General features: G+C 43.2%; 1 protein-coding gene across 5 annotated transcripts in view; it reads left to right on the forward strand.

The window, feature by feature from the left end:
- The window catches only part of tnrc6c2 (trinucleotide repeat containing adaptor 6C2), a 53,828-nt gene that overhangs the window by 19,927 nt on the left and 13,139 nt on the right, over positions 1-20,762 (forward strand). For 4 of the 5 annotated variants that reach the window (XM_069697255.1, XM_069697257.1, XM_069697258.1 and 1 more), the window contains 12 exons: positions 3,262-3,663; positions 11,882-14,338; positions 15,156-15,359; positions 16,059-16,225; positions 16,329-16,406; positions 16,742-16,799; positions 17,142-17,284; positions 17,503-17,649; positions 18,576-18,722; positions 19,225-19,344; positions 19,668-19,751; positions 20,339-20,627. In XM_069697255.1, the coding sequence (XP_069553356.1) occupies positions 3,262-3,663; positions 11,882-14,338; positions 15,156-15,359; positions 16,059-16,225; positions 16,329-16,406; positions 16,742-16,799; positions 17,142-17,284; positions 17,503-17,649; positions 18,576-18,722; positions 19,225-19,344; positions 19,668-19,751; positions 20,339-20,627 (4,296 nt within the window). The remainder of the gene's footprint in view (positions 1-3,261; positions 3,664-11,881; positions 14,339-15,155; positions 15,360-16,058; positions 16,226-16,328; positions 16,407-16,741; positions 16,800-17,141; positions 17,285-17,502; positions 17,650-18,575; positions 18,723-19,224; positions 19,345-19,667; positions 19,752-20,338; positions 20,628-20,762) is intronic. The other variant, XM_069697260.1, reaches the window with a different exon arrangement.

The following is a 20,762-nucleotide window of genomic DNA, read 5'->3' on the forward strand; positions in this document are numbered from 1 at the left end:
TCCAGTTAGATAGCTCTATAGCAGCATTTTTTGTAAAAAAAAAAAAAAAAACCACAAAAAAACCTGGACTGTTTTAGGTTTTTTGTGAGCAAGTTTCTTGCAAATGCATTGTGATTGTTTTAAAGTATCATTGTGTAGATGAGGTCATCTACAACCTAAGGGAGTTGTTGCATGGATACACCCTTGTTACCACAACAACACAAACAGAGGCTGGATGAAGCAGGCTGTGTATGAAGCATGCTTGAGCTAAGGGAATTGCGTGTCTGTATACGTCTTCATCTGCTTACCTTACCAGGCTGTTGGAGTAACTACTATGTTGGTCTTACTGATCCAATTGTCCCATTAGCTAAGACATCCCAGGAGTTCAGGAAGTTCCTTAATTGCATTTGTGTCTCTATGAATTGCAAAGATTTGGCAAGTTGGACAGATGTCAGATTAAAAAATATATGGCTTTGTTTGTGCTACTGTGACCATCTTCTAACTAGGGTATCTGCTAAATGTTTTGTGTGGTTTATTGATTAGTTGGTACTTTAACACATTAACTCATTTAATTTTCAAAAACATTAAAGGCTGTTCCCTTCCCTGGGCCCGAATTTGGTTCTTTTGATAATTGGCTTGTAAACTGAGAGAATTTTTCAGATCCTGCAGGTTTAGTTTGAGCAGTGATCAACATACAGTACAGCAGACCACATCTTGGTAGTTTCTTGGCCATTGGAAAATACTACCCGTAGTCCAGGCCTAAGAACTAAAGCTATAATTGAGTTTAAACTTCTCTCAATAAAAGGTTACTGGATTTCTTAAAAATCTCTGTCACTACAGTCTGTGGTAACACCCAGCAGCCGAAGGAAAGAAAAAGAGATTGAGGGGGAACAAAATGTGCTCTAGCAACATTGAGACAGGATGGATAGAGGGGAGAGATTTTGAGTAGGGAGATGGAGGAGTTGAAACAAGGTAAGGAGACAGAAACAGGACAGTGGAGAAAAGAGACAGGGAGACAGGAGATAATGGATCAAGATGTATAAATGCCCTGCGGGAGAATAACATAGCAAGCAGAGAAAGACTGGTAGACACCGAAAAGAGAAAGGGAAATAGAGAGAGTAGTGGGGTTATCGAGCAACCTGCTGATGGAAAGGGGTAAACAGGGGTGGAAACAGAGCGGGCGGACAGGGAGGAAGGGGTGCAGAGGGGCAGGGCGGCGTGTATTCACTGTCCTGTTGTCTGATTGGCCGAGACAGCATCAGGCGGGCTGAGCTGAATTTAATCAGAGATGTGCGTCACCAGCTGCAGTTCCAAGCCAACAGCCAGATACTGCTGGAGGGGGGGCAGGCTCCCTTTCTGTCTTACTGTCTTTCGCTCTGTGGTTGACTAAAATGTCATCAGTGGAATGCGGTTGCAAACAACTCGTAGTGTCTTTTTCCCTGTATGTGTCCCTGTGAAGCGTGTATGTCTGTGAAAGACTCATAAAAGAAAGAAGGAAAGAAACACGATTACAGATATGTATTTTTCGCCGTGTAGAGTGGTTGTATGTCAAAGTCGTATTTGTTACTGCGAATTTCCCACCTATCACTGCAGTCTCTGTGTGTGAGCAGTTAGGCAGGCTGAGGGGGCCTCTGGTTTTAGCTGTGCTCTTAGACAAGCTCTTGGCAGCTGCAGTGAATACCTCTGTGCTCTGAATTTGTTTTAACCTCCAATGTGGTAGTGTTGGCCTGTGTGTGCATGTCACTGTGTGGTTAATTGCTAGCACTGCAGCAACTGCTAGTTCAGACACTCACACTGGAGAGATTGAAGCTTTAATTAACAAATTATTTCTATCCCATTTATTCCCACCCCCCTTCCTCTGCTTGCACAAAAACTGTGTCGTTGTCTGTTCCTCTCCCACTCCCTGGGGTGAAAGCAGTCTCAGCTGTTGCGTAAAATGCTAGTATCTATCGAGGGACTATAGAAAACAACATCATCAACTATTCATCATGCATTTACCCATGGACCAAGAAACTGTTATTTACAGCAGTTCTTGGGTCACAGGCTATTGGCTGCCAGTATAAAAGCAGCTATTTCAGTGCAGCAGGAAACTCTCGGGAAGAGAGCACCTACACACAAGACCTACCTCCATTTCTTTCCCCACTTGCATTCATATGTGAGCCACAGACTCACATGACCATGCTCCTCAACTCCCTAAAGAAAACGTATTAAGTGTTTAGACCAGGCAGTTGTTTTTTTCCAGTCTTGCATCACCCTGGAGAAAAAACTTTGGCAAAGCCAATGTGTTTGGTTGATAGCCATCCAGGTCCCGCTAATAATAACACCTTGCCCGCTCGCACTCAATTAGATGGCTGGCTGGTCACTGTAACTACAGGGAAAGGGTCAGATGGAGGCCAAAGCACCAGGGAAAGGTGTGAATGTTTGTGTGTGTGTGTGTGTGTGTGTGTGTGTGTGTGTGTGTGTGTGTGTGTGTGTGTGTGTGTGTGTGTGTGTGTGTGTGTGTGTGTGTGTGTGTGTGTGTGTGTGTGTGTGTGTGTGTGTGTGCGTGCGCGTGTGCGCAAAGAAAAAGCAAAAGAGGGGAGCGTATAATGAGGAGGAAAAGAAGTGCATCCATGTGTTTATGTGTGTTGGTGTTCAGTCAGCAGAAAAAATATGACCTTTTCATGAAGTGTGTCTGGGCCAGTAACATATGTTCAACAACAGACTGCATGAGGCAGTTAACTTAAAGTGATAGTCCACACAAACAGACAAGAAATATCCCAACACCTGCAGAGTGCTGTACATAAAATACAATGCATAAAATGACATTTATACAAGACTGCATGATGTTGCATGTGATGAAGTAAAACATGCCTTCCATTCTTTTGTGAAGGATCTTCCTCATGAGACTATGCGTATCATTAATTGTATTGGCTTTCAATCAAATACTGTGAGGATATAACTTGAGACACTGTGGCAGTTTTGTGTGCTGTCATCACACGCTGTACGTATGGTAATAATTGAAAGCACAGTTTGGGTTACAAAGGTCTTGATCAAACTGAACTACATTTAATGGAAATCTCATTATTTTAGAAGCTGAGAGACATTTCAACATTAGGACATACTTAAGACAATTTTGCAAATATTTATTCCACCTTATGTTCAATGTAAGCACTATCCAGACAAATCTAGCTTCTTGTTATATAAAGGACTAGTGACTTAACCCAGAGATTAATTCCTTGCTACCTGCATGTGTCTTTCTGTGTGTGAATGCTTGTGTGCCCGTGTATTGTATCTGTCCAGTGCCAGAGCCTGCTCCCACTAAGCCCAGTCCCGGCCCATCCCACCACCTCCACCCCGCCAGCCCCACGCTGCCCCTCTCCTCCTCATCTCCTGGCAATGGCAAGCGCGCCTCCTGCAGTAGCCAGCTCCCGACTGAGACTCCCCCTCAGCAGCATTGCCAGTTGTCCTCTGCCAGTGCTCGCTACCCGGCCAGAGAGGTGCCCCCGCGCTTCCGTCAGCAGGAGCACAAGCAGCTACTGAAGAGAGGCCAACCACTGCCTGCCGGAGCCCTCAGCGCTCTCACTCTCTCCTCCTCCTCTTCCTCCTCCTCTTCACCCTCATCACCTTACTCTTCTTCTTCTACGAGTACCAGCAGCACTTCCCAAAACTCTGCCACGTCCACTGCGGGCAAACACCACCCAGGTTTGTGTCAGTATAGTAAAAAAAACAAAAAACATTAACCTGAAACGGATTTGTAATCCTTTTTTTTTTTTTTTTTTGGTGGTTGATGTGTGCAGATAACATTAATCATTTTATTTAAAACCATCATTCAGTTTAATTTTGTCACCTGAATGAATGTTGGTCATATTTTTCTCAATATATTTATTTCTCTATATCTCTCTCCATATATAGATCCTGCATACACTACATACTTACTTTGTATTCAGTGTGCAATGGCAGAAATACAGTTTTATGCTAAGCAGCACTGACAGATTGTTGTAGGCACAACAAATAATAGTGATTAGAATTGTAATTTAACAGCACACCTTCACTTCTTGTCAGCAAAAAATAATGACAAGATATAGCAATAATAATGCTGTTTCTCAAAACCCTAAGAAAACCCCATTTAGATGTTTTAGTCTAAGTGACAAGAACATGGTTCAGTAGCTTTCGCCTCAGCACACTCGACTCACAGGAACACACACTCAGACCTCCGTAGCCAGCGGTAGGATTTTAATGAAGTCTTTGTTGGCACCTAAGATCACTAAAACTGAACCTGCCTTCAGGGGGCTCATTGTGCATCAGTTTGTGTGCATGTGTGTGCAAGTAATATGTGGTTAAACGATGACCACGAGTTGTTTATATCATTATTACAATGTTATTTCTCCGTTTATTTTGGACAATTCTATTTTTATACAACCACTGCTGACTCCAGGATTCTCACGATTGTTCTTGCTTTTGTGCCATCCTGAACATATTCTTACATACGAGGGGTTTTATGTCATTTCATTTTTTCTGTCCGTAAAGAAATCATAGCTGCCTAATGTACACAAACACAAAAGTGGCGGTGCCTCATCCTCCAACATAACACTAACTTTGAAGACATAGATGTTAGGATGCCTCCGTAGCACACCATGCAATGTTTTCATGGTTAGCCCTTTGAGCAGGAGCTCGCATGAGCATCTGTTTGCATCTTAGTTTAGTTTCTTCTCTGGTTTTTTTTCCCGTGTTTCTTTTGATCAATTCTGCTTTGCTGTTCTGTGCTGCCTTTCATTCCTGACTCAACATTTGGTGTGAGAACACCGGGCGCACGGTAAACACTTCTGCAGCAGCTGTGGTTCATGGCTAGTTGGTCACAAAACGACAGCCTTCTGCATTACAGAGGCATCTGGTCTTTGTACGCTCAGTCGCTGCTGTTCTTGTACTCGTGCCTGTGCCACCAGTCACAGATACCTTTAAAGCCTATTTAGACAGTCAGTGAATGTTTGTTTTTTTGTTTTTTTGCGACTTGTGTCTTATTTTTAGTCCATTTAGTAACACAGATCTAAGGGATGTTTTTTCTGTATATTTGGTGTGAATAGTGAACATTTTTATTTTATTTCAGCAAACACTTTTTAAACATTGATCAGTTTCATTTATCTTGTTTTTTTTAGTTTTTTTTTTAGTAATAGCTATGAAACTTATCATTTCTATTTATTTCTATTTTTATATTATAATATTTACCCTGTGTGCTCAGCTGTTTAGTGCAGAGTTCCTCTGCTGTGGGCCAGGATCTAAATTTGGCTGCCGACTTGACCCACTGAAGAGAAGCAGTATGTCTAAGCCTTAAATTTAAAGAAATATGTTTCCACACTAGTTAAGATTTCCTGGTTGAGTGTATTAACCTATAATGTCCTCATTATTGTCCTAGCTCAGCAGTTGTTGTCCTGGTTGGCCTTTAGCTCCCTTTGGTTTTCACAGGAGTCTCTCAGTACAACACAGCCTGTGGCAGAGTAGCCCTTGGCTGGGTTTCCAGCTCCTTTCCACTCTTGTTCTTGTCCCAAGGGTTTCCAGTCCACAGCCTGTTCTTTCCTGTCTGCCCAGCTAATAGCCTCAAGCCAGTGGCCCTGTTGTTGCAATGATTCCGGCATACATAATTTAGAGAGTGGACATTGTTGTTAAATCCACTGCTCTGCAGGTAACGCCTGAGTCTCCTGCTTTTTATATTCTTAACATTACAAATTGTGTAGTAGATTATGTTGTTCCTTTGAAATGTATTTTAGTTGGATCATTTAGCTATCAGTTCATTTACAACTCTTGGTTTTGAACTTACAATGACTTACTAGTTACCTGTCAAGAACTAAGTACATGTCTGTGATAGAATAGAGAATATGTTTTGCCTTTTCCTAGATCAATTCAGTTTATCATTGTCTTTTAACAAAATCACCCCATCATGGTTTGTTCATATATCATGTACTCTGCCTGCAAATATAGGAGCAAAGCTTTCTTTCTTTGTTAAGGATGAACTCTGTTTTGAGGACAGGATTCTGACCTCTAGTTGAGGTTACTGAGGCCCTAAGGGATGTGTGATGGTTCACTTATGCACTCGAGGACATGTAAACACAAACACATGTATATATGTAGTGGCTGGGCACACACTAGTCTGACCTAGTTGTGTCCTCTTTGATACGTGTCTCCCTTGCAGGCCAGCTGGCTCAGAGTTTAAAGGGGAATGTACACAAATGTATGCACACACACATACACGCATACACATTAGCTTATAAGTATTATCGGTAGATATTTAAGTAACTTAGATGCATTTCTTTTATATGTGCAAATGTATAATTTATAACATTCTAACAGGCTATCACACAGCACCCCATCCCCAAAATCTGAAATGCATACTCTCTAAATTCAAGGGCATTCACAGGCCACACTCCCACATAACCTCTGCTCTCCCAACCTCATGTAATTGTCCCACCAGACAGAAACCCCCTTTCCCCTTTCTATCCCTCTGTCACACCCATCATTCCCATCTCTCCAGCTGACTGGGGACCATTAAGTAGTCCAGAGAAGCCAGCAGCCGTCCAGACAGGCTCCCCAGTAGCAGGTGCTGGAATAGGCGGTCTCTTAAGACTGTGGGAACTGCAGCCCAACAGCTGTTAGCTGGTTACCCAGACAGAGCATGTAGCCAGAGGGCACTCTGTTGGGTGCTGTTAAAACACTTGGCCCTTTGATTTGCAGGAAAGGTTGTTTGGATTTATACACACTGTATCTTAAGTTAAAGACTTTGTTTGTTTTTTTTTGCTTTTAGTAGAATAAACTATAGTGTTTTAAAATATGGGTTGTCTTTTTAAAACGCTTCACGATTCCCTAATTTCAAAACATGTAATGTTCTTATCACATGAAAATGCAGGTGTTAAGATGTAAAAAAATACCCACCCCTTAGATTTAGTTTTTTGTATGTTTTTAAAATCAAATAATCACAAAACTACTTGGGCCTAATGAAACCAGGGAGGTATGGATTTCCCCATGTGCTCAAGCTGTGACACACACACAAGCACACAAGTGTGAGAACCCCCTAGTGGCTTCATTAATCCAGTCTCTGTCAAGGAAACCAGAGAAGTCACCATGGTCTCGCTCTCCTATTTTCTCTCTCCTCTCAGAAGAGGTAAACAGACATGAATGATGAGCTTTTTAAACCCCCGGAGACCATTCCCTCAGTCTTTCTTTTTTCTCCTCGCTTCCGGAAAAACAAGTACATGCAGTCCTTGATGTGAGTGGGCGTGAAGTTCTCCTCAAAGAGAGGTGGAGAGGGTCCATTTGGGGACAAAAGACTAATAAACGTCCCCTCCTGCTTTGCTTCTGGTTTTATGTCATCCCACAGTTTCCGCCGTGGCTCCCAGACAAACTAAAGAAATCAGTTTGTTGCCACACCATCTCTCTTAGTCGGTTCCTGCTTTCTCTCGCTGTCTCCCTTTCTTTTCCCTTGTCACTGTGTACCAACCCCTCCCCCCAGCCTCCTCCATCTCTCCCTACCACCCTCTTCCTCTCTTTCTGTCCCTCTGCTTGTCATTTCATTCAAAGGGGAGGGGAGGCATTTAATTCTTGGCTAAATGCCCATTTCTATAATGGCAGCTAGTCTCATTATCAGGAGTTTATCTCTTGCTTCAAACCTGGTGAGCTGAATCACATCGCTTCACTGTGTTTTTGCTGTTGTTTGTAACTTTTTGCAGTACACTGCAGGTCTACTCATCATTAGTAATTTGTTATTCTTTAGCTGTAGACCAGCAGGTCTATGTAGCTCTATGCAGAGAGCAGGCTTTTATCTGCATGCACAGATTTGCGGATACAGGCACACAAAAGGGCAAGCTTGCTCTCTGTTGGAAGCACAAGAACCCACAGAGAACCCCTTTGTTTTTATTTTTGACCCTTTTCATTCACAAAGCCTAATCAGAGACTGCCCTCCTAATTGTGACCAGAATGAAAGCAGCATAGCATTCCTGACGCATGATTGCGAACGGTGGATGGAAATAATTGTCCCTTCATCTTTTGTTTTTCATATTCAGCTTGCTTTCATGCCCCGCCCTCAAATCAATGATTTGCCAAGAATCAGCAAGACCTGTTTTGGAATGTCTGGGAAGGGAGCCGAAAGGGGAACAATCAATCGAGGCATGTTGAGGTTAAAGGAAAATGAGGCTGTTTTGCATTAGTCTACATATGCATACATATTGGTATTCACGGAGTTAGACACAATAGCACTAAAACCTATACAGAGTGATGTAAGCCAATAGTCCTGTGATAAATTCTCCTTTTGTGGAGCTCATAATGGTCCGTTTTTGTTGCAGCAGATACCCATGTTTGCGATTTACATTTTGCCCACCGTTACACAAATGTGTTCACCCACAGCTTATACTGTGGGTCCAAGATAGAGCCTCAGTCATCCAGTGTATTGCCTTTGTAGATATTTTGTGGTTTCATTGAGTAGCCTGCCGCAGACTTAGTAAGAGGATGTCTGCTGTTTTCCATTCTTGCATGGATCTGTGTAAGCACTCTAACAGTGAAGCTGATGCACCTCTCCTCAGGTATTTTTCCGTTCTCCCTCTCCCTTACTGACCCCTTTTCTGTACCACAGGCGACACGGTCTCCTTTTTTCCCTTTTTAATGTGGGGTTCTGGTTTGAAATGTGTTTGTTTTGTGCTTGTGACAGAAGTGATAAAAGATGTCTTCCCTTTCACACTTTAATTAATTTGTCATGTAACCTATTTTTACATTCTCCACGAAACAAAATGTGCAAATGAGAGAGGGGGGATATGCTGAGTGGGTGTGGGGAGACTGAACCAAATAAAATTTCCCTGAGGCTGCAGCCGCTGAGCTTCTTGGGTAGGGTCCAGGTCTGATACAATGGCGCTGCTCTTTGCTCCAAAAGCTGGTATTGACAGCAGAAAAGGAGTAAAGTCTGTGTCTTTTAATAATACTGTTGTGTTGTACTCTCCGCATTTCGAAAACGAACACTGACAAGCCACTGAGAGTTTGCCGTAGTAAATGAAACAACTAGCTGTTTAGGTTGTGTTTATTATTTTCTTCACAATGTATTTGGGTAGCAAGAGGTATACACCATATATATATATAGTCATTCAGTGTTCCAAGCGATAATATTTAATACCTGGACACTTTGATTTAAATGCATTTAATATGTATTTGTGACCAAACTGAATTTAGAAACGGGATTAGATTTTACTTTGATAACAACACTATCTGTCCATGTCAAACACAAAAGAATTAATACAACTATTGAAACTTCTGTGGCCCCATTTGCTCAACAAATACAATAGTTCAATTGTTTTAACATCCCTTACATTCACAACAAATTCACTACTTTCCTATATACAAAAATAAAATCAGCCTATCTCAGTGTTCCGTATCTAATAGCACACAAATGCTTGAGTTTAATTCAAAGCTCACTGAATATGTTCCAGAATTATTCCTCCTCTATATTAGGTTGTTATGGGCACGGAGCAGTTTCGTCCTAACAAATTTTTGTGTCCGCTTGTCAAGTTAGAAAGTTTCATTGGACATGTTAATGTGCAGAAAATTACTTTTATGGTTTGTATTAATTAGCATTTGTCATGCAAACTGAGATTATGTCTTGGCCTTGACTCTTAAAATCAAGTTATTGTCAGAAGACAGAAAACATAGGGACAGACCAATTAAAGGCTTCCTGATTGAAAGCTTGTTTTTAAAGTTTTAACAGTTTCTAACTTTACTTTTTACTTAAAAAGAACAGCACAGATACAGCAGATGTGAGGAATACTTTTTGCTGTGATGTTTTGTTTAATTTTGTTCCCCGTTTTTTAACTGATTGCAAACTAGCTGCAGACTCGGGTTGGTGTGTATGTGTGTGCCATTTGTCTGATGACCCTGTGCGATAAGGCTGCCTGGGCAGTGGAGATAAGTGTGCAAACATTTTATTCACAGCCACTCTGTGGCTTGTTGCACAGTATCTGAAAGCCACATATCTACCAGCATTTGTGTATGTCTCCACACACCTCAAACAAATGGACGTTTCCCTCATCTGATTGGACTGTTTTGACCACTGGGTCTTTATCTCATGGTGGATAACTTCTGGCTATTATTGAAATCACTGCATCATTCTGATGGAAGCTAATAGCACAGTAATAGAAGGTACGGCAGCTAAATTACCAAACTAAGCAAATATTTTGCAAACAGCATTAACTTTACAATTGAAGGTTAGCGAGCCATGCTGACTGCAGCTGCTCATAAAGATAGCCGGAAATGCATTAGTCTATTAGTCTTCTAATTCATGCTGACTGTGACTGTTTGTGTGTGTGGCCTGTAATTGCACTTTGTTCATGAATACTGAAAGCCTGTTGGACATTTGCATTTTCATAAGGAATGTGATGTTTGCAGAATAATACATAGTACTGTACATGCTGTAACACATCTACTGTTCAATGTCTGAGGCTTACATTTTTGTTGAATTTTGGAAAACAAATACAGATTAATATCTAGTTGTCGTCCTGTACGTATTTTGTCTGTCTCATGAAACACATTAATTTTATGTTCTCAAAGGGTTACTGGATGAATGTCTTCCTTCTTTTGCTTGGTTGGCCGGCGTGCTGGTCATATTCATAGCAGTAATTTTCATTGGTTTCCAGCCAATTGCCTGAGGCTGGCCGAGTGGTTAGGGTTGTTTGCATGCTGGATCAATAGCCTCCCTGCTCTTACCCGCTAGCATTAATAAGATCATTGATTAGCTGCCTCCCACTGATTGATTACCCCTTTACAGCATCAACTCAGTCTATTATTAGTTCCCCATCTGATGGGATGCTTTTGTGCCTAATGAATGTGCTTTTGTGCAATACCATGCTGAGGATTGTTTGAAATGCTCTGTCAAAAGCGTACAAGTAGTGGAACAAAATTCACATTTAGTCCTTCGTTCCCAGATTGTGAGATACATATATATATATTTATATATATAAATGTGCAGAATCTAATGCATATGCATAATATATAACATACAGTATATGCAGGTAGAGAGAAGCCAGCAGAGACACACAATTATTCACACAAGCTTGGAGGAAGTGTTCTGTGGTTTCTTAGTGCAGTGCAGTTAGAGGAGGAGTAAACCCGGCAGAGCGTAGGGAGTGATGGATGAGAAGCCGTCCTGGTTTCATTCCAATAAATGAGCGGCGTTCCACTTGGGCTTCCCTTCACGGCCCCAGCCAGCGAAGCCACGATGGAGACGGATGGGCCGCTCACTGCTGGGTGTTAGACGGGTGCAGAGGGGAGAGGGGAAGAAATTAAAGGGTGAGGTAAGCGGTGGGGTACGAAAGAGAGGAGACATGGACAGAGAGCGAAATGGGAGAAGGGGGGTATAATAACAGATAAGGGCATCTAGAAAGAGAGAAGGAAGTTGGGTGCAAAACAAGACGGCAAGGGAAGAGGAAACAACTTAGAAAGAGAAGTGGAAAGTAAGTTCATTTAAAAATGAGGAGAAAGAGTATAGGGAAATAGGATGGATAAAGGAATGAAAGCAAAGGCTCCATCTCCCTGTTTCTGTTTGGCTGACTGCACCAGGGCAAGGATATATGTATATGCCAGAGCTGATATGACATGGAGCACGCTTGGCTGTGCATTCTGATTATGTGTTGGATTGCAGAACGTGCTAGTGTGACCATCTCATCCTGCCAAGTCTGATAGCTAGCATTAACCAACCAAGAAGATAAAATTGGTTCAGGCAACTAGCTGTAGCCTGACTGAATCTAGCTGTATTACATGATGTTTCTCAGTCTAACCTAATGTATTTTTTCTTTCCCCATCCCATCCCCCTTCTATCTCCACCTACCTCCTTTGTTGTATTCATCTGTCTCAATCTACTCCTCCCTTACTCCCTTACTCCCTCCTATTTTCTCTTTAGACATATCCCTCCAGAGTGGCCCTGGTGCCCAGTATGAGACCTCTCATTGGGGAGCATCTGTACCAGTTGACAGCCCCTCCAGTGCCAACAGCTGGGACAAAGTGATCATTGACGGAAGTGACACAGAAACTTGGCCCTTCATCATCCGCAGTAGTGATCCCAGCCACCCTCCAACATCAGAATGCCCCTTGGGCTCAGCTAGTTTTAACCTAGACACCAGTGCCGTCACTACTACCAGTCGGAGTAGTTTTCTGAGTATGGCCACAGGTGCCGCAGGCCAGCAGGCCCACTATCCTTCTCTCAAAGCTAACAATAACATGATGACAGGACCTGGGTCAAACAACACATTAGTGGGTAATAGAGGTTGGGGCTCAGATGGAAAACAAGATGGTATGAATGGTGGCCGAGTAGGAGCTCCCAATAACTGGGGCTCTCCCAATTTTAACTTGAACCTTAACCCCAATGCCAACCCTTCAGCCTGGCCTGTCCTTGGCCATGAGGGTGGTGGAGGTGGGGGTGGTATTGGCCCTAACGGGGTATCCAACTCTGCATCCCTCCCACCTGGTATAAATGGCAATGGAAACATGGGAGGTGCGGATAATGGTGGAAGTTGGGTGGGCATGATAAGTGGTAAAGAAAATGATCAACAGCATCCTTCAACCAACACTAACTTGTCCTTCAACATGGAGCCTGCTAACCTTAACACTGATGGACCAAACCACACTAAACAACAGCAACAAGCTCAGGAGCCTATGAGTCCCATCCATGGCTTAACTGGTTGGGGAGGCCAATCACCCACTGAATCATCCCAGCTCAATGGGGACACAACAGGCAGCTCTGTATGGGGTAGTGGAGAAACCAAGGCAGCTGACTCTCCCAAGGACTCAGGCTGGGATTCTACTCCCTCTGGTGGCCATTCTGCCTGGGGCCGCCAAGGCAGTGGTGGTGGTAGTAGTGGAAGTGGTGGTTGGTGTGACTGGGGAAAGTCTGCTGGTGGTGGAGATCCATCTAAAGGCTGGGAATCAGTAGATGCTGGCAGTTCTGGCTCAGCCCAAGAGCAGCAACTCAGCTCATGGGGCCAACAGCCTGGAACAGCCCCAGCAAGTGAGGACAGTGGGGGCAGCAGCGAAGGTCGATCCCTTCACAGAGACAGGTCTTCCAGCGTGGAGTTTGCCCCTGTACCACCCCGGCAGGATCTGGACCCCAGAGTGCTGAGTAACACAGGTTGGGGACAGACCCCCATCCGACAGCACACTGTGTGGGAGATGGAAGAGGCCAACTCTGATGATGGAAAGAACAATAGGAGCTCTGACACCATAGGAGGCTCCAGCTCTCATAGTGGACCTTCTTCAACCAATGGAGGTACCATCAACCCAAACATTGGCCCCAGTCAAAGGCCTGGGTCTGGAGGAAAAAGTGACAGTGAAGGATCGTCATCTTCTAGCTGGGGAGCCCCTCCACCTCAGCCAATCCAGAGTGGATCAGGATGGGGGGATCCCCCACAGTCACATAGCAAAGCTCCAAATGGCACGACCAGTGGCTGGGGAGATCCTTTGCCTACCAATGGTCCTAAAAGTGGAGGCACACCGTCCTGGGCTTCTGAGGAGAAGTCCCCCAGCTGGGACGATCGACTGATAAAAAGCCAGCCTACCAGCTGGGGAGAGGGCCCCAAAAGCTCCCATGGTTGGGGTAACAGTAATGGGGGCCCCAATGGCTCCAGCACAGGGGACTGGGGAGAGCCAGACATCAAGAACAATGGCTCCTCTAGCAGCATGTGGGAAGGAGAAGGAGCTAATGGAGGAAATGGTGGATGGAAGGAAAGCCCTAGAGGAGGAAATAGAGGAGGAGGTTGGGCTAAGCCTGCTCCAGCTGCGAGTAACAGCAGCTGGGGGGAGACCCCACGTGCTAATGGCCCAGTGCAGGGAGGCTGGGGCTCCTCCAAGCCCCAGGAAAGCAGCAGCAACAGCACTGGCAGTGGAGGAGGTGGTAGCATTGGGTCCTGGGGTGGTCCTGCTTCTGTCAAGCAGAACAACTCTAGCTGGGGAAATGGCAGCAAAAAGGACCAGGGCATGGACCCTACTGGCTGGCAAGAACCCTCTCCTCCCTCCATCCGCAGGAAGATGGAGATTGATGATGGGACATCCACCTGGGGTGATCCCAGCACCTACAACAAGACAAACATGTGGGATCGTAACAATCCCAATAGTAACCCAGGCAACAGTGGCCCACCTCCAAGTAAGAATGGTGGAATGAATATGCCCAACAATAACAACAACAATCACTCTGTTGGCTCTGGCAACAACAATCACCATCACCCACACCATATGCACCACCATCCCCATCACGGCCAGCCCCCAACTCACCTGCAACACCATGGAAACAACAATGGGTCACCCAACAACGCTGCCTCACACCCAGGCGCGGGCCCCCAGGGTAGACCCCCACTCGCCAACCCAGGTATGTAAAAACTTTAAAGCCTTGGGTGTTTTTATTTCTGACCGCATAAGTAAATTAAATTGTATTAGAGAGATACATATGTCCTAGTCTATTCAAGGAGATTGACAATGCTTGTTGATCCATAAAGTCTTAAACGAAAAAAAAACGAAAAACCTTGGCAACTACAGTTTTTCCACTCAAAGAATATATTTTTTAAGTATTCTCACAGATTATTATGATGATGGTCTCCGAGGAGTTGAGGTCCTTACAGTGGTCAAGGATACATAGTTAAAACAATGAAAAGTAGGCTTAAGTTAGCAAGGTCCAATAAGTCTTTGTGAAGACAAAGTCCGTCCATACATACAGAAATTGTAGAGCTTTAATGCAAAACACTCTCCCATTTCTTTTAATTGTGAATGAGACCACTTCCCCCTGCTGTTGACCATTTATACTGCACCTATCAAGGATCATCATGAGAATCGTAAGACCAAAAAGTTATACTTAATCAACCATCTCTGCTTAAACTATTATAGCTCTGAGCTTTCCTGAGACACACTATCCCACAAGCCAGAACAGGGGGGTCAAGAGGTTTAGTGATGTCAGGAAGAGGCTGGCATAAAAGGCCTCTACATAGAGACAGCACAGCTAGCAAGCTTACACTTTTTTTATTATCACTAGAGCTCAGCATGAGGGCCCGAAAAAGACTATGAGAAAAGAGATATCCAAAATTCAGTAATATCCAGCATTGCAGTGACTTTCATTTTCTTTGATTATCATAAAATACCACAGCAGTGAGGTTCCTTTCATAATCTCGTTCTAATTTACCTGTTTTTTCCAGGTTGGGGAGACCTTCCCAGTGTTCAGCCCAAGTCAGAGCCTGCTTGGGGAGAGCCAGCAGCTCCAACATCAGCTGTGGACAATGGTACCTCTGCCTGGGGCAAGCCCCCGGGTGTGGTAGGAGGCTGGCCAGACGGTGGCCACGAGCCCTCTGGCCCCTATGGGAGGGCAAATGGACCCCCAGGTTCTGCACCTTGCAAGCCAGGTAATGTCCAGTGATGAAATATATTTGCTGACACACTGATGCATGATTTCAACAACAGGAATTCGCCATAGTCTGACATTGAAATTGTACCAAGATGCAGGACTATGTTCAGTAATATTGATTATTGAACTTTGACAAAAATCAGATTGTTAGTTTCGGATACTTTGCCGTAAACAATACAACACACTGTCGCCTGTTTCACTTTAATTTGGGGAGATTGCAAAGATTACAATGTAAATTAGCTTTTCTTCTCTGGCAAGTTTGGGTTATGTCCAGTATTTCCTGTAAACCACCTGTATTATGGTGGCTTGGAGTTTTTTGTACACAACAAACATGAGGGAATAAAAAACAGGAAGTTTCCTCAGACATGTACCATTTGTGCAAACTCTGAAAGTTTTTTTGTTAGTGCTACTGTAGTGTTGTTGGGATTAAAGCAATTCCACGCCTCAGTAGGTCTTGGTTATTTGTGCTGTTGGTCTGAAATGTTGGACATGATAGAGGGACCTGTCGGGGGATAGTGCAGAATTTCAAATAGCAACAGTGGCACCAAGTGGTCAGGTTAAAATGTACATGTCACTTGTTCTTGGAAAAGGCTTGAATATTGTAAACCCGAGGATACACCGCATATGCAAAAAACACAAATGTAGTTTTTGAATGTTTTGTCACGTCTTCATTCTGTTTTTGATGTCTCTTTTTCAGGCCCCAAACCTATGCAAGATAGCTGGGGAAGTGGAGGAGAGGAGATGGGCATGTCCACCAGCCAATGGGACACTGAGGATGGGGAAGTATGGAACAGTCCCACCTCCCAGGAGAGCAGCTCTTCTTGCAACTCCTGGGGCAATGGACCCAAGAAGTGCCCAAGCAAGGTCAGAGAACACACTTGGCTTTTGTCATAAACATATTGGTGGATGGTAACTTTACTGCTTTGTTGGTAAAAAAAAAATGTTACATTTTTTTTCTTGTTTTCAGGGGAAGATGGGCAACAAGCCAGATGAGGCCTGGATCATGAACCGTCTTATCAAGCAGCTCACTGACATGGGCTTTCCGGTAGGAACGCATTGTATTTAGAAAGAAGTTTTATTGCTAAGACACAAACAAGCTGTCTTTTGGAAATTTCTTGTTTATGTTTTTTATCAAATAGGCTGCAAAAGGTGGCAACTTTTATTAATTCAGTGAAATAAAGAAACATTCACTATACAGTGTTCAAATAAATATAGATAAACACAAGCAGTTAGGAGAAGAAAAAAATATCCAATAACAAAACCAGTCATCTAAAATTGGCGATTAGTGAAAAATCAAACATTATCTTACAATTAAAGCCTGTTATGTCATGTCAGTAAAATGTTTTTGTGTTACATAATGTTTTCTGTATTGTGTTACAGAGAGACCCTGCTGAGGAGGCGTTAAAGAGCAACAATATGAACCTTGACCAGGCCATGAGTAAGTTAAACAACATATCTGTGTAGAGTGTATGACCATGTGTTTGTTTTGCAAATGTCTATATAAGATTGTTTTACTCTCAAAAATACAGCTTTTTATTTTAATTATTCCATTTGCAATTTAACACTATTACTACATCTCCTCTTAAATTAACTGAGAGGAATTACTTAGCCTCAAAATATGGTACTTAATCTCAATGAATGCAATATAACTAGAAAAATATATTTGAAACACATCACGGATTACAGTAGATAAAATACAAGTCTATTATGTCATTACACCGGATATATATATGCATCCAGATGTCATCATAATGTCTGCCCTCCTTCTTTCCGCTTCCAGCCGCCCTGCTAGAGAAGAAGACAGACCTGGACAAGCGCGGCATGGGCATGTCTGATTACAGCAATGGCATGAACAAGCCTCTCGTGTGTCGGCCCTCTGCACTCTCCAAAGACCCCTCCGACCGCACCACCTTTCTCGACAAGGTCAGGAAATGAGTAACTGACAAGTGAAGGGTGTACTAACAAAAACATAAATGTAGCGTGGCACTCTTCCTTTTGCTTTGGTCTTTACTCTAAATTTGACATGTTTACCCGTTATAAAGATTAGAAATATATTACATTATTTATCTTTTTAATGTTTAATGCTTTTTCCATTTCTATTTATTCTCATCTGAACTGTTTATTTTTTTTGTCTGGTCCAGGATGGTGTCCTATCAGACGATGCCCCCCCATCACCGTTTTTGCCTTCCCCCAGCCTGAAGCTCCCCCTGGCCAACAGTAGCCTTCCTGGGCAGGGTCTGGGACAGGGCAACCCGGGGCTGGCCATGCAAAACTTGAACAACAGACAGGTTAATTTTGCTTTCTTGTAATGTACAGTAATAAAATAGATAACAGATATGAGAAAATACCCAAATACAAATCATTTGTAGTTCACAAGACTTAAGACTAAATTTGTAAACACTGGAAGACATTAATACATGTGGACAGCTGCTGTATAAACAACAGAATATACTGACAGATTCAAACGTTGTGTTTAATACACTGCAAATGCACAACATGTCATTTGTGATGACTTTGTGCCGGATTTAAGGGCACATGATGCAGTAGTAGCAACAACAGATAAATTGAATTTGTTTTACACACATCTCTCTACCCACAAGCGCTCCTAAATCTTCTCTTTTCTGTTGTTCACTTATGTGTGTATGACCTTGCCTGGAGCGCCCATTGAAATCAGATAGTTATGCTCTATCAAATATCACCCCCAGAGGCAGCCATGGCCCAGAAAAACTACAATATGTCCTTGAACTCCAAACAAAGGCACTATAAGCGGGCCTTTTTTTTTGCACTGAATATAAAAACCAACATGGATGAAGCTGTCTTTTACAGGGAAATTTTTTGGGCTCATTTAAAAAAAAAATCAAATTAGTCCGAAATTTCTGATGTAACAAGCTGCTTTCACTCAGTGGTCAATATATGCTCTGGCGCACAAGACGTAGTATCATGCCTGACCTTGAGGGTGATCGAAAATTAAGAATGTCTTGGAATGACATGGACCCACGCTCAGCTTTTGCATGCACTTAAAAATGTATTTTTATACAATGCATGTGAACTCATTTGTGTATTGAATGAACCCATCAACCTGATAAAGCCGAAACCGTTGGATCCTTAAACCTGTACCATACTCTTGACTTATGTCTCTGGAGTGGCTCAGCTTTTCAATAAGAAAATGATGTTGGAATTCACTCTGAGATTTCATTATGACTCCTGCTCATAGATACCCAGTGGAATGTTTGGCAGTAGTGGAGCAGCACAAACCCGGGCCATGCAGCAGCAGCAGCAGCCTCCTCAGCCACCAGTGCCACCTCTCAGCTCCTCCCAGCCTAGTCTACGTGCTCAAGTGCCTCAGTTTCTCTCCCCTCAGGTAGAAACACAAACATCATCAATAGCACATGGAGCTGTGTCAATATGTAACACAGAGAGACTGTTTAAAACACTGTCTGACAGATGTTTGTTCTATGACCAGGGAACATGATTTGACACTCAAAAGTGTAAACCCGAACTTCTCAACTTTTTACCTGTTTTTTTTTTCTCATTTCATGAATCATACTGTATTAAAAACTGCATAGTAGTTTTATTGAAATACTCTACGACAAAAAACTTGAATGCTTTTGATATCTTTTTGTTCACATTCGTGCAACCTTTGCACAATCTGACATGCTTGGCGTTCTTGTGGCTCTTTGCACAACTCTTGGCTTTACGAGACTCTTCTCAGATTCTTCATCCCCTCCGTCTCCCTCCTTGCACACATGTGGTAGTGACTAGTTGTATCTTGCCAGAAGGTGCTTTCGTGCAGCTGTCGTGACTTGCACTGACGTAACTTTTCATCTCTCCTTTCTGCCCTCCCATTCTCCTGTTCCCTCCAGGTCCAAGCACAGCTCTTGCAGTTTGCAGCAAAAAACATTGGTCTGAACCCTGCACTTTTAACCTCACCAATAAACCCTCAACAAATGACTCTGTTGTACCAACTTCAGCAACTGCAAATGGTGAGTCACCATCCGTTTTCCATTGCATTTGCAGCACAGCTTGTACTTTAAGGCATGAAGCGGCAAATCTGTGTTGTGGACTTTTTTTTCCAAGAGTTTACGGCTCTATTCTAAACAGAAAGCAAATTAAACCAAGCGCACAATACAGAAAAAAACACATGCCAAATATTTTATGTGTTCATGTTAGCTTTTGATTTTACATCCTGATGATAATCATTAAATGAAGAATCAAAACGGTGTACATTTTACAGTGAATGAGAGTGTATAGCTGGAATGGGTTTTTTCTCTCCATTGATGTTTTGTGTTTGCGTCCCGTGATTCAGGCGTACCAGCGTTTACAAATCCAGCAGCAGATGATGCAGGCACAACGCAATGTTTCCGGCCCCATTAGACAACAAGAGCAGCAAGTGAGTCAACAAGTGCATTACATACAGCGACAAAAAGTATAATCGTTTATTTCCTCTGTGTAATCACACGCTACAGTGCTAGTGAGTACGCAACACCCCGTGACGCAATCTGTTTTTCTCAACAAAAGTTTTCATTCTCACTTGGTACCACAATAACAGAGCAAAATCATGCTTTGTCACGACAGGAGTTACTGAAACTTTTACAGAAACATGGGAACTTGTTATTTCTCAACAATTCTCTTTTTTGCACCAAAGGAGAAACGGTTTGTTCTGCTTTTCTGAAATGTCGGTTCTTTTTGGTAAATATCAGAGGTCTTCCACAAGATAAGGCCTCTTAAATTGAGGGATGCTTTTGTGAATAAGTGATTATATTTGATACCCTTATCTTCTATCTATTTGGTGTTTTCCCTGCCTCTCCCCAATCTCTGTTTTCCTCTCTCTTTCTTTCTCTCACTTCCTAATATTTCTATCCACCGTCCTTTTGCCACCAAATAATTTGAATATTCTTCTTGCTTTCCTTGCCATCAATTGCCACTGCTTCCTTTTATAATACTTACATGTAACAACCCCTCTCTTTTTTTTCCTAGGTTGCACGTACAATCACCAACATGCAGCAGCAGATACAGCAGCACCAGCGTCAGCTGTACCAGGCGCTGCTGATGAAGCAGCAGCAACTTCCCTCTCATTCCTCCTCTTCCTCCTCCTCCTCCTCCTCTGCTGGTCTGCATCCTCCTGGTGGCCATGCCGGAGGCCCTGGCTCCAGCAAATCAACCCTGGACCCCTTCACAGGCCAACACCAGGCTCCGGGCCTCGCCGACACACTGCACACCAAAGAGCCGCCGTCTTCGCCCAACGCCTACAGCACCTACCCTCTCTGTGAGTCTGACAGCTTCATCACGAGAGGGAAAATCTGTTTTTGGTGCTCACTTTTGCCCCAAAGTGTGAAAATTGTCCCATGTAGCCATTAAAGTAGCAGCCCTGTCACATTCACACACGTGTCTATAAGATACC

This window comes from Brachyistius frenatus, unplaced genomic scaffold (assembly GCF_029030835.1).
Source record: "Brachyistius frenatus isolate BFR_SWC_R1_liver_20210118 unplaced genomic scaffold, ASM2903083v1 Contig_23, whole genome shotgun sequence".
Lineage (NCBI taxonomy): Eukaryota > Metazoa > Chordata > Actinopteri > Embiotocidae > Brachyistius > Brachyistius frenatus.